The sequence below is a fragment of the Microcaecilia unicolor genome, chromosome 14 (assembly GCF_901765095.1).
Source record: "Microcaecilia unicolor chromosome 14, aMicUni1.1, whole genome shotgun sequence".
In the NCBI taxonomy this organism is placed as follows: domain Eukaryota; kingdom Metazoa; phylum Chordata; class Amphibia; order Gymnophiona; family Siphonopidae; genus Microcaecilia; species Microcaecilia unicolor.
Genome location: NC_044044.1, coordinates 41,352,283 through 41,365,993, shown reverse-complemented (window position 1 = coordinate 41,365,993; position 13,711 = coordinate 41,352,283). Strand labels below are relative to the sequence as shown.

The 13,711-nt window shown below is 41.9% G+C and overlaps 1 protein-coding gene across 3 annotated transcripts in view; it reads right to left on the bottom strand.

The window, feature by feature from the left end:
- The window catches only part of RPRD2 (regulation of nuclear pre-mRNA domain containing 2), a 145,992-nt gene that overhangs the window by 69,992 nt on the left and 62,289 nt on the right, over nt 1-13,711 (bottom strand). For all 3 annotated transcript variants that reach the window (XR_003940045.1, XM_030188296.1, XM_030188297.1), the window contains 4 exons: nt 11,717-11,843; nt 4,648-4,823; nt 2,653-2,920; nt 1,619-1,957 (listed from right to left, as the gene is read on the bottom strand). Coding sequence is in view for 2 of the 3 variants with exons in the window: in XM_030188296.1 (XP_030044156.1) it covers nt 1,619-1,957; nt 2,653-2,920; nt 4,648-4,823; nt 11,717-11,843 (910 nt within the window). In the remaining variant the exon portion in view is untranslated. The remainder of the gene's footprint in view (nt 1-1,618; nt 1,958-2,652; nt 2,921-4,647; nt 4,824-11,716; nt 11,844-13,711) is intronic.

The following is a 13,711-nucleotide window of genomic DNA, read 5'->3' as shown; positions in this document are numbered from 1 at the left end:
GCTTTACCAACTCCGCCACCATGAACCCAACAGTGCAAGGAAAACCACTATGGGAGCCCAACACAGCAGAGAAATTTAAGGAAACACTCACTCTCTGCTTGAACAGCTGGCTGATGTCCAGAGAAGCACAGTGCTACATGCAGGCAAAGTCTCACCTCATTCTCCCAAAAGAAGCCCACCAGCATAAATCGTGCTTTTGCCCACTGGATAGAGAGAAAACCTGTCTGCCTGTGTTTTTTTCCCCCTTTCCTTAATTGTTTTCTTTTGTTTGTTTTTAAACAGGATCTGTGAGGAAGGAGAAGTGGCAAAGAGCTGGAGAGTAGACAGGAGAGGGGGAAGGACTTCGCATCACCAGGTGTACCCCCTAAAGCTGGCACTGCTTGGTCAGAACACTCTCAAGCTACACTGAACCAGAAAACTGGAACAGGAACTGCAGTCAGAAGAACCCAGGAGTTAGGAGAAGACCATCCATCTGCCTGCTAGAGAAAGAGAATACTGAATGCCCTAGGAGCAACCCGTTCAAATAAGACAAGAGTTCTATTCAGTGCTCTTTATCTCCACCTGTTGGTAGATGGTCACAACCCACGTCTCTGGATTCATCTGCTACTGATGCTAAGGAACAGCTTGATTTCATGCCAAAACTCTCATCCCTGCCCCCTTTCATGGCTATATTTTGAATTTCTTCAATTAAATCTCTATCCACTTCCACCTGTGAAGGTGGCTCGTTCATCACACCAACATAAAACAGAATTTCCATTCCCTCTTTCCAGATTAACCAACAGTGCCTCTTCCTTACCCCTAAGTCCTGCAATTCTTTCATTTTAATATTATGGTACGGATGGGCAGACTGCATGGACCATGCAGTCTCCATTTGATTTCATTTGTGCGGATGGGCAGACTGCATGGTCCATGCAGTTTTCATTTGATTTCATTTTCTATGTTTTGCACCCATGCTCAAGATCTTCAGAGAGGTCTCTCTACTCAACTGAAGCTCAGTTTTCCATCTGGTTCAGGAGCTGCCTTGGTAGTCAATCCAGATGCTACACAGTACTTCTGTCACCATCTGCTGGAAACTGAGAAACACTGAAGCCCCAAAGCTGCACACTGCCCTTATCAGGCAAGGTACACAGGACTTTTTTTCTGTCTACATCTGCTGGTGGGCTGGTTCTAGACTGGCCTGGTGAGGACACCAAGGAAATAACCTAAAAACAGAATCTCTCCTCATATCCAGCCTTTCCAAAGACTAACAATAACAAGCAAAATGTTGCTATATGATGCATGTTTTCAACCCAATAGAACTCTCTCCTGATATGACAATTATTTAACTGATCTTTACTTCTGCATAATCAAAATAAACATGACAACCACACTTTATCTTACATGCTCCCAATAAACTAGGCAAACATGATATAAAAATTGAGGGAGGTACCTGTAACATCCTATACCTTTCATTTTTCAGAATGCCTTGTCTTACCGTATGCATATTTTAAAGCTATAGAAAATGATTAAGTACTGTTTATCATGAAAGCAACAGTGCTACTTCAAAACATTTTTGGTAAGGAAAATAATCACAAAATGTGCAGTCACCATGAAATACTTCATGCTAGAAAAGACAAACCTGTATTCTTCATAACTGATGTTAAACTGCTGAGAATTGAGCTGATCTTGGCCAGGTCCACATTTGCTAGATTTGGCAAAGGAAGTGATGTAGAAGGGAGAGTTGTCACAGCACTTGGTGCTTTTGCAGGGGTAGGTGTGGGAGGGGTGGGAGGGGTAGGAGAGGGTGGAGTGGGAGGTGTTGGAATAGGGGTGGGTGGGGAAGCTGTAGCACTAAGAGGAGGCGTTATAGAAGCAGTAGGCGGTGTTGCAGAAGTAGACGGCATTGCACTGGAGACGATATCTGTTGTTTTTGTTGCAGTTGATGAAGAAACTGCTTGCTTCTCTTTCCTCTCCTCCACTATTAGAAATTAAAACAGAAGACAAAAACAAACTTATTTGACCCTTACTCAAGTTAGCAATATATCAGACATAAAAAGAACAATTACAGTACTGGCCCAGAGGCTCAGTCTCAGCACACTATGCAGAGGAACTGGGTTTAAATCCCAGATGTCGTCTACACATTTCTTGTTGGGGGCAGAAGCTAATCATCACAAAATGCCAATGGCTCAATTTAGTGTCCATGATTGCAAAGGTACTGGAGGAAGGGAGCAGCAAGTGCAACTTCATTGGGGCTCTAACAGCGAATGGTGTAAGCCAAACCAAGCGGCTCCCATTCAGAACAGAAATTGTGAGGGCTATAACTGACTGAGCTATGCATGTACTCTTTGAACACTGTAGTCGCTTGGGCTTCTTTCCCCCAGTCATCAGAGGGGTACCCACAAAAGGTATCACTGAACAGTCTCCCTACAGATACCACGACTAGCTTGAACCAAGGCTCGTGATCCCAGATATCAGCTCTGATTCGGAATAAACTGGAAACACAAGGAAGAGGAGGAAATTGCTTTGTTAGAACAAGAAAAAAAAAAGCCCAATAAAACCTAATAATATAAATGCCCAATGTCTTAGTTGGCCTTCGACTCTCAAATGCTGCAGAACACACATAAGAGAATGCAGGGAATCTAATGTTTGAGCTGTGTCTTTCTTAAAACATACCTATGATTTTGGACAAGTCATCATCTACATCAGAGAGTTCCATGTCCTCCACATCCCGATTATCTTTTGCAGGCTCTGGTGTTACAGACGCAGGGGATAAGGAGTCTTCTTCACCCATCCCCTGGAAAGGAGATTCTGAACCAGTTGGTGAGGGAGCGTCCATACTTGGTGAAGGAAGAGGAGATTCCTCTGGATCAGGAAGAGTTGCTTTCAGCTGGTCTAGTTTTTTCTTTAGATTGCTAACTCTGTTAGCAAATGTTTTATAAGCCTTTAAAAAAACAGCAGAATACTTAACATATGAGCCTGCTCTCTGGGTAATATAAATTGATAGTAATCTACAGTTTGCAACTGAACACTAATAACTATTAGCACTAGCTTTTGTTGATTTTTTAAATAACTGTTATGATTTATAGGATCACTGTATTTGACACTGGTATTTTTTGCACCTACTTTGAACATTTTGTAATGGTTGGTGGACAAAAAATTCAAACAGAGCTGTAAAAATGTAACACTAATGGAACCATTTTATCTTGCATAGAAACATTTGTTAGCAACAATGTGATGCAGGACCGCATTTTGTCTTACTTCGATATTCAATCACAACACTTACATGCAGTTAAAACTCACATCTTTTTTTTTTTTTCAAACAAGCACTACCAAAAGACACACAATAAAACAAGCCCGAAATAAATGGATTACTGTGGGCTCTGGCAGAGTACTATCTGTTACACAGAAACACCTACTCGGCCAATGGTCACCCCTGGAAAATGCCTTGTCTGTCTTTAGAAACATTGATGCGCCAAGATTCGAATCTGAACATCTCATTAATCCATTAGTGCTCAATGTTCCCATAATAAAACTCATATGGCAATGCTGGGCACTAATGGGTTAATAGTAGCACCCAATGCACCACAAAATCTCTCAGGAAATGTCAAAACGGCCCAAAACAGAAAACTGTTACTACTGGGAGATTCTATTATTTGAAAAATCGACTTAAAATCACAGTTCACAGGAAAGAAAAAGGTTAAATGCCTCACAGGATCCTCAGCCAGCAAGAACAGAAACCAAATTATAAATGAACTGAAGGAAGAAAGTAAGGATTATAAATCTAGGAACAAAAGAACTGGCCAGAAATAGCACCTCTGCAGTACAAAGACTTCCACATTTTGGGAAAGACACAAGCCCAGGCAATTCTACAGCCTTTTCAGAAGTTCTATCTACTTATATTAAGGGAGAAGAGATACTGCACCACACAATCAGTTTTAACACATGACTCCAAGCCTGGGTTTTAGATATATAGGTGGCTAGGGCAGTAAGTGGAATAACATGAGGCAATACTGAAATGACTACATCTTTTTGTGGTACAAAAAAAGATCCCAAGTGTCTCATTTATAAATAGGAATGATTTATGTCTGTAAGCTTTGCTAGTAAATTGTCTTTTACTTAAATCACTAATATTTTGGCTTATTGGAACCTGATTAATTCCATCAGGCAGTTTGAGAAGGAGGTATTATGCGGATATCGTTTATATGACTGGTGAAAAATAAAATGGTTGATTGAATCCTAACATATTTAACCGGGATATACCACAAAACAATTCTGTGTAAGGCACCAAAGCTCAGAAGTCAGCACAAATATTTTATTCAGCATTCAGGACCTCAGACATGCTGTTTGTTCAAGAATCACAAGTAACTAGAATCAGCACACCTTGCTAGTTGGCAGTAATCCACACAACTGAATGGTTTAAAACGATCATTCTTATTTTTTTTTTATTTTTGTTATATTTGTACCCCGCGCTTTCCCACTCATGGCAGGCTCAATGCGGCTTACATGGGGCAATGGAGGGTTAAGTGACTTGCCCAGAGTCACAAGGAGCTGCCTGTGCCTGAAGTGGGAATCAAACTCAGTTCTTCAGTTCCCCAGGACCAGAGTCCACCACCCTAAACACTAGGCCACTCCTCCACTCCATTTTTCATGGAGATAGCAGATACTTACATTTACTACCACCTTGACTTCTTTATACTGGGCTTCGTAGAATATACCAGCATTCTCAAGTGTTTCTGTTAGAGATGGACTATTTTTTACTTGCTTGTCTAAACCATTTACAAACTCCTCAAGCTTGGCACTTGCTTCCTCAAAGTCTTTGGAGAACTTCTTCCCTCCTGCTTTATCTAAAAGGTGCAGAGTATTTAAGAATCAGAATTTAAACATACCACACTTCTCAGATAAGCAATCACAACAAACATGAAAAAAAAAAAATTATATATATATATATATATATATATATATATATATATATATATATATATATATACACAATCATCATTCTGCCTCCATCACCACTTTAATTCCAATAGGGTCACAGGACGCATTAAAAACAAACAATAAAACTGAAAGGAAAGGTACGGACATGAAGGCAAGACTAAAATGCTCCCAGTTTTATATCCTCCATCTGTTTTCTTTAAACTTTTCACCCAAAAGAAAGCTCCCGCCACATCAGTATTTCAGGTACCAAACTGACAATCAGTTATCAGAAACAGAAATAAGAGAAGAAAATCAGTGCATGCAATCTCTCTTATTCACATTCACTGTTGCTGTCCTGAAAACCGAACTGGCTAGCTGTGCCTCCAGGACAGGTTTTAGAAACACTGAAGAAAAGCAGTGACTCTCAGGGCCGGTCAGCCAGGGGCGGTCTGACAGGGCCTCGCACTCCCAGGGGCTCCGTGGAAGCCTTAGCATCTCCCTCCTGCTCACTGCTTCAGTCGTCATTGCTGTCTCCTGTTCTCAATCTAACCACCTTTGTCAGCTTTCTACTCCCTTTCAGCTCCCTGCACCACTGTCTTCATCAATCCGAGCAGCTTCAGCGAGGTAAGCACATTGCCTTTGGCAGCCCAGAAGCTTTCTCTATGCTGCAATTTCCTGTCCTACACAGGCGGGACGCTGCAACAGAGGAAGAGCTTCCAGGGCTGCCAAAGGCAGTAAGCTTACCTCACTGATGCTGCTGGCAGCCCAGAAAATTGAAGGCGGCAGCGGTGCTGTGAGCCAGAACTAAAGAAGCGGGCAGAAGAGAGCTGAAGGCAGTTAGATTGAGAAGGCCACTGAAGCCCGTGAGATTGGTCTACCTTTCCCTCGCCTCCGCACACCCCTCATTACCTTACTCAAACAAAGCAAGCAAATCTATGAGCTGCTCTATCCACGTTGTCATTCTTTATCATTGGTAGCAATTTTATTGGACCTCACTTATATTTTCAAAGATGCCGGCTTCTGTAGTGTACAGATGTACACAAAGTATTGGTTTCATCCAATTAGTTCTAAACCATAATCACTGTGTTATTTGGAGGGGCTGGTTTATAGAAATTCACTCTATTCTGATGTTTTCACGTAGTAAAGGGCCACCAAAACAGACATTATGAGTATCAGGTGCTTGAATGATGAGGGAAGGTTTCCTTCGTGAAGAACTGTCTAGTCAGTCTAAATGTGCCAGCATTGGCCTGTTCAGCACACTATTAGACGCCAAGTTCATACAACGTTAATTATGTTCAGAGAAAAATAAATCTGTTGGCTCAGGCCGCTTGCTATGTGAATATTCAATCACTGTTTCATTATTGCTACCAAGTATTATATATTAAGGGAATTTGTTTTAACCCTTTAGTGTCCAATGTTCCCATCAATCTGTTCCCATATGGCTTATTATTTATTTGTTGCATTTGTATCCCACATTTTCCAGGCTCAATGTGGCTTACATTATACCGTAATGGCAATCGCCATTTCCGGAATGAGAAATACAAAGCGGTATTGCTTTAAAGTTCATAAGTGACAGAGTAAATTAAGCAGTCAAGTATACAGAATTCATTTCCAGACTGAGAACTAAAGTGGTATGGTCTTAAAGTTCATTAGTGACAAAGTAAATGAAGCATTAAGTATAGAGATTTCAGTTATGTCCAGTTCTGGTATAACTTTCGTTGTCTGGTATTTAGGATGGATCATTATGGTATGCCTTCTTGAACAGGTTGATTTTTAGTGATTTTTGGAAGTTTGTTAGGTCTTGCATTGTTTTTATGGCTTTTGGTAGTGCATTCCATAGTTGCGTGCCTATGTAGGAGAAGCATACATTGATTTATATTTTAGTCCTTTGCACCTGGGGTAGTGGAGATTCAAGAATGTGCGTGATGATTTTTTTGTGTTCCTAGTTGGTAAGTTTATGAGGTCTAACATATAGATTGGGGCTTCACCGTAAATGATTTTGTGGATCAGGGTGCAAACTTTGAACGCAATTCGTTCTTTTAGTGGGGGCCAGTGTAGTTTTTCTCTTAGGGGTTTGGCGCTTTCGTATTTTGTTTTTCCAAATATGAGTCTAGCTGCTGTGTTTTGAGCAGTTTGGAGTATCTTAATTTATTTATTTGGTTCACTTGTATCCCACATTTTCCCAGCTTATGTGGGCTCAATGTGGCTAACAAGGTTACTAGAAAATTACATAATACAACAGGATAAAATTATTTGAGTTAAAAAAAAGTGACAAATTTAAATACAGAAGTAGCTAAAATAAGAGAATGTGTTCTTTGCACCCAGCATAGATTGCACTGCAGTAATCTAGGTGGCTTAGCACCACAGATTGTACCAGGCTGTGGAATACTTCCCTTGGAAAGAAAGGTTTTGCTCTTTTGAGTTTCCACATTGAATGGAACATTTTCTTTGTTGCATTTTTCGCATGGCTTTCTAGTGTGAGATTTCGGTCAATTGTAACTCCGAGAATTTTCAGGCTGAGACAGGAAGGGTGTAGTCTGGGGTGTTTATAGTGGTGGGTTTGTTCGTGTTATATTGTGATGAGAGGATGAGACATTGTGTTTTTTCTGCTTTGAGTTTTAATTGAAATGCATCTGCCCATGAATTCATGATTTGGAGGCTTTGTTTGATTTCATTTGTGATTTCTGCTAACTCATGTTTGAACGGAATGTAGATCGTGACATCGTCTGCGTAGATGTAAGGATTGAGGCCTTGGTTGGATAGCGATTTGGCTAGAGGTGTCATTAGGTTGAAGAGGGTCGGTGAAAGCGGTGATCCTTGGGGGTACTCCGCATTCTGGTTTCCATGGTGATGTATTAAAATTTGATATCACTTGGTATATTCTTGGGTTAGGAAGACTTTGATCCAACTAAGTACGCTTCCTCCAATCCCGAAGTATTCTAGGATGTTTAATAGTATTTTACGGTTTACCATGTCAAATGCGCTGGACATGTCGAAATGTAGGAGAAGAACACTATTGCCAGTTGCAATTGCTTGTTTGAATTTGGTTAGGAGAGTGAATAGTACTGTTTCGGTGCTGCGGTTGGATCGAAATCCTGATTGTGATCCATGTAATAATGAGAATTTGTTTAAGCAGTCGGTAAGCTGCTAGGTTACCATACTTTCCATTAGTTTGACTGCCAGGGGGATGTGCTACCGGGCAGTAGTTGGTTATGTCATTTGCTTTTTTCTTTGAATCTTTAGGTATTGGGGTAAGTAGTGTTTCCTTTGTCCTTAGGGAAGAGTCCATGTTGTAGCATATAGTTTAGGTGTGACCTGAGGTCTGCTATGAAGCGTTGGGGGGGGGGGCATTTTATTAGGTTGTTGAGATCTACGTCCAGTTTGCAGTGGGATTTGGCGAACCTGTTGATTGCTTGGGTGATGGTTTCATCAGTAAGTAGGGCGAAGTTTGTCCAGATTCGGTCTGCTGGATATTCATCGGGGATTGGATCCAGACAGTCAATGAATTTTTTGTGGTCGGTGGTATTAATTGGTAACGTGATTCATAGATTTATAATTTTCTCGTTGAAGTATTTAACAAGGTTGTCTACTGATGGGGTGTCTGTGTTGGTTGTGGTAACCGGTGTGGTATCTAGTAGTTTGTTCACGAGTTGGAAAAGTTTGTGTGTGCCTTTGTAGTCTGGTCCTTTTGGTTTTGTAGCAGACTTTTAGGTTCGTCTTGTTGCATATTTGTATTTTCTTTGCATTTGTCTCCATGCGTTAAGTGTGTATTCATCTTTTATTTTATTCCATGCTCGTTCAAGCCTCCAAACTTGTGTTTTTAGTATTTTCAATTCTTCGTTAAACCATGGTATCGAATTGTGTCTTCGTGAGGTTCTTGTTTGTAGTGGTGCTATTTTGTCTAATATACTTCTGCATCTGTTGTCCAAATCCAGAAGATAGTGTTTCAAGTCCGTTTGTGCTTCCCAACCGTTCTTGTAAATCTGTTGCCAGAATGTTAGAGGGTCAATTTGGCCTCTCATGGTGTAGGTTTTGCGTTCTCGATTGTGGTATGAGCTTTTTTTTTTGCCATTATAGGGATAAGTTTAATTTGTGGTGGTCTGACCATGGTACGTCTGTCCATTTTGTATCTGACAGTATTAGGTTTATGTCTGAGGACAGTTTGTGTGTGATGAGGTCGAGTGTGTGTCCTTTGACATGGGTTGCTTGCATATTTGGCCATTTGAGGTCCCATAGTTGGAGGAAATCCTTGCATTCACGTGCATTGGTTGAGTTAGGGTCTTCTAGGTGTAGATTTATGTCCCCTATTATAAGTAGATTGGAGTTAGATAGACAGGTATTCAATATGAAGTCCATGAAGTGTGGTTGGCATTCATGCCAGTTACCTGGTGGTCTATAAAACAGAACATTTAGGTGGCCAAGCAAGGTTGTATGGTGGATTCTAACTGAGGCGATTTCAAGTTGGGGTGCTATGGACTCGGCTGTTGTTGTTTCGATGAAGTGGGATCTATGGATTAGTGCTATGCCTCCTCCTCTTTTTTCTTTCCTAGTCCAGTGAGTGATTTTGTAGTCTGGGGGGCATAATCTAAAATTATGGGGTCCTTATAATCGTGGATCCAGGTTTCACTGATGAATAGTATGTCAAGGTTGTCTGCTGTGATCCAGTCTGTTATTATTGTTGTTTTGTTGACTACTGGCGTTTGTGTACCCCACTTGAATTAATTGGTAGGGGTCAGCTAGGTTCGAAGTTGTGTTGATTTCTGTTAGTTGTCTATTCTCTTGTAGTGTGGGTTTGTCATGTCCTTTCTTTCCTTTGTGTTGATTTTGTCCGCTTATAGTAGTTCTTCTATTGTTTTGATTGTTGTTATTTTGGTGAGATGTCTCTGGGTAGTCTGTTGCGCATGTGTATTGTTGGTATGTTGTTGGTATCTGTGAGAGGGGTGGTTAGTGTGTGGTGAATTAGGGATAGGAAGTAAATTATTAGGAGCAGTTTGGCTGTGTTCATTTTGTTGATGGTACGTTTTAGGCTACTAGATGGTTGTGTTGTTGGTCCTTGTTTATAGGATGGTGTCTATGCGTTCTGGCTTTGATGTTATATGGTAATGGTGAGTGGTTCGTTGGTTAGAAATGACTGGTTTACTCAGTTAGATTTGAGGACCTATAGCTGTATCAATGGTCGGGGGTAGTGGTCTCCGGAGCGATGACTGTGGTCCAGGATGGGCATACAGCTGGAGCAGGTACGGGCAGCCCATGGTGTTCAGAAGTGATGCTCCAGGCATAGAGACTCCGTAATTCTGGGTCCTGTAATTCTGGTTTGAGGAAGGGGTCAAGGGAAACAATAAAATTGCAGGTCGGGTCAATTTCAGTCAGATTGGAGTGGGTCATGCTGAACAGCGACCAGTGTGCTTTTGTTGGGGGAAGATAGTAAAATTGCAGTAAAATTGGAAAAAGGGAAACAGTAAAATTTCAGGTCGAGGGCCAATTTCAATCAGATTGGAGTGGATCGAGTTGAACAGCATTCAATGTGCTTTCGTCGGGGGAGATAAGGGTTTTGCCTCTCTCTCTCGTTCACAGCCTTGGTTTCAAGGCTTCTGTGCTCCTCTTTGTTCAGGTGCTGCATTACATGTTTCTCTGGACAGGGGAGGAGTAGGGTCGTTCGGTCAGTTGGCCTCAGGTGGCAGCAGCCGTTACCTCCGAGTTGGCTCTGGGTGGTGGCAGGATTCGCTGCTGAGACGATACCTCTGATCCTAGCCCAAGAGTATGGTGCTGCCGCTCATTCAGATCTCCGCTTTCGCTGGTTCAGGTGTAGTTCGGGTCTCTGGTCATGAGGGGTTGGGAGACCAGCCGTATGGCGACTGCTTTCATTAGGTCTGGGTGCCGCCGCTGGCATTGACCTGCCGCTCTGATCAGCACCTGTGCCTCCTCCATGTAGTCTCGCCTCTAGTCTGGATGCACAGTTGGTCCTCGGAGCCAGCAACTCCCGTGTTCCTTACCGCTCGAGTTCTGGTCGGTAGGGGTAGGAGCAGGTTCGCAGCTCTGAGTTCCGCGAGGCTCTTTTGGCGGTGCGACCTGGTCCTTCTTGTTACTTGCTGCTCAGTCTCCGTCGGGCGGGCAGAGTCAGAGTCGCGGTGTGCTTTGTATGTTCCTCGTGGAGACAGGTTTCTTTGCCTCTCTCTAATTCGAGGCAGTAATTGGTCAGCCGTCGGGCTCATCGGTAGCCTTGTAGGTTTGAGACTCCGTTTCCGGCCACAGCACCGACCTTGCTCCGTTTTTCTGCCCAATGTCAATTCTTTGGATTGGAGCTCACGCAGGTCGGTCTTACTTTGGCGCCATATTAGCTGGAACATTGTACATCTTATAGGAACATTGGACACTACATGTACATAGTTTTGATTTTAAACCCAAAGGTTTCCTATGATAGCATTGTGCTTATTTGAATTAATTTCTCTGTACAAATTTTGCTTGATTTGTCTTTATTTGAAATAAAAAAATGTTAAAACACATCTTGTCAACAAGGGGCGGGGCTAGGTGGAGGCAGGGGACCCCACCGGACTAGTCTGCACAGGGCCCCGCAAATGACTGTACAGTTAGTCTGCATGCCTGAATCTCTTCTGGGACTGTAGAGAGCACACTGCTTTACATCCTTTCTTGGAGCTGCCCTCTGCTAGGTCAGGAAGTACAACAAGGTAATAATGGAGGACTGCACTTCAACATCATTCTAAGCTCTCTCATCTCAATTGCTGTCACTTTTTCTGTACATCCTTTTGTTCCCTGAGATAACCTCTGAACTCCTGAGCAGTGGACTACAGGTTGCTTTTACCTTTCAAGCGCTTCAGTGTTTCTGTGCTACACACATCCACCCTCATGGTGGAAAGTTGCTTCTCCTTCATTTCTATCTGATCTTCTGAATGTTTATATGCGACCAATGCATCCATGAGAGACTGTGGCTGGAAAATAAGAACAGCAGCACACTATCTACTATGGATAAAACCAACCAATACTTTTAACACCGCCTATTTCACATGAATTACAAAGGATTAACATAGTAAAACAGCCTTACTCTGTGAAAAAGGAATACACCCCGTTTGCATGTGCAAACAAACCCAGGAGCAGTGTTTCCACTGCATATTGTGATGGCAGCCATTTTTCTGGTGCCTCCTAATGGGAAGGAAGAAAACACAATGGGGGTAACATACAGCTGAAGAAATAGCAACACAGTTATGGGTCAAGGGATGTAGTTAAAGGTGAAGGCTGACCAAACTGACAGACAAGACTGTAGTTAGAATGGTATGTGCTCAGGAATTTAGGAAACAGAACATGAGGTAACAGACAGAATAGCAGGGAGTTTCTGGCTATACAACACAAGAGAAATAGATGATGAGTGAAAGGAACGAAGTAATCTCTCATGAAAGGGCTTTGTATATACTAGGTAAAATAGAAACAGTATATAAGTAGCTTCATGATTAGTAAATGCTTGAGACAGTTTTCTGCCAATACTTTTGTATAAGCAGAACTGTACTCCTATGAGAAAAATTTTATATTAATTCTGTATACTCTATTGGTAAGTTGATAAATGAATTACTTTTCTCATACGTGCGCAGCCTTGGTCTTTTATCATTCCAATCTTTGGATGAGATACGTATGAACATTGGGATGGTGGTAAAAAGACCTAAAATATTTAACACAGCTCACAGTGGTCAGTGTTTTTTTAAATACCAGCCAATATAGGATTCTTATACCCATATATTCAGTACCAGGACATACCTGGGTACCAGGACTGAATACAAAGCAGCCATCAGCACTTATCCGAGTAAGAGCAATGTTGAGATCATTACTTGGATAACTATCTGGATAGTTGTCCAGTTAGTAGACTGAATACTGCTGCAAAGCGGGTAACTCCTAGCTTCCCCCCAGATCGCCTCAACACTACCTGGATAGTTTTCAAAATAGTCTGCCTGGATTTTCAGCAGCAGATGATGTGAGGTTTCTCAGGACTGAGGTCAGATAGTCACCTTTTCAGTAGGAAAACCAACCACTAGGATGGCAAAGTACTAGTGTGTAAATACAATGCACTCATTGCAGTTATAAAGGTCCCCAAGCACATTAAAGCATGTTTTGTGTCTGAAATTGTGTTTTGAGTGTACTTTCTAAGCATACTACCAAAACCCTTATCCACACTCTTATCACCTCTTGTTTTGACTATTGCAACTTGCTTCTCACTGGTCTCCCACTAAGACATCTCTCTCCCCTTCAATCTGTTCAAAACTCTGCTGCACAACTTATATTCCACCAGTGTTGCTATGCTCATATTAGCCCTCTCAAGTCACTTCATTGGCTCCCTATCTGTTTCTGCACACAATTCAAGCTCCTCTTACTGACTTATAAGTCCATTCACTCTACAGCTACTCAGTACCTCTCTGCTCTTATCTCTCCCTACGCTCTTCCTTGGGAACTCTGTTCATCAGGTAAATCTCTTATCTGTACCCTTCTCCTCCACTGAGAACTGCAGAATCCATTCCTTTCATCTTGCTGCACCTTACGCCTGGAATAGACTTCCTGAATCAATATGTCAAGCTCCATCTATGGCTGTCTTCAAATCTAGGCTAAAAGCCCACCTTTTTGAGGCTTCTTTTAATTCCTAACTCCTATTCACTTGTTCAGTACCAATGTCTGTTTTATAATTCCCACCTTGAGAAATTCCCTTATCCGTCCTGTTTGCCTGTCTTGATTAGATTGTAACCCTTACATGGTCAGTGTACAGCGCTGCGCACGTCTAGTAGTACTATAGAAATGATAAGTAGCAGTAGTAATACTT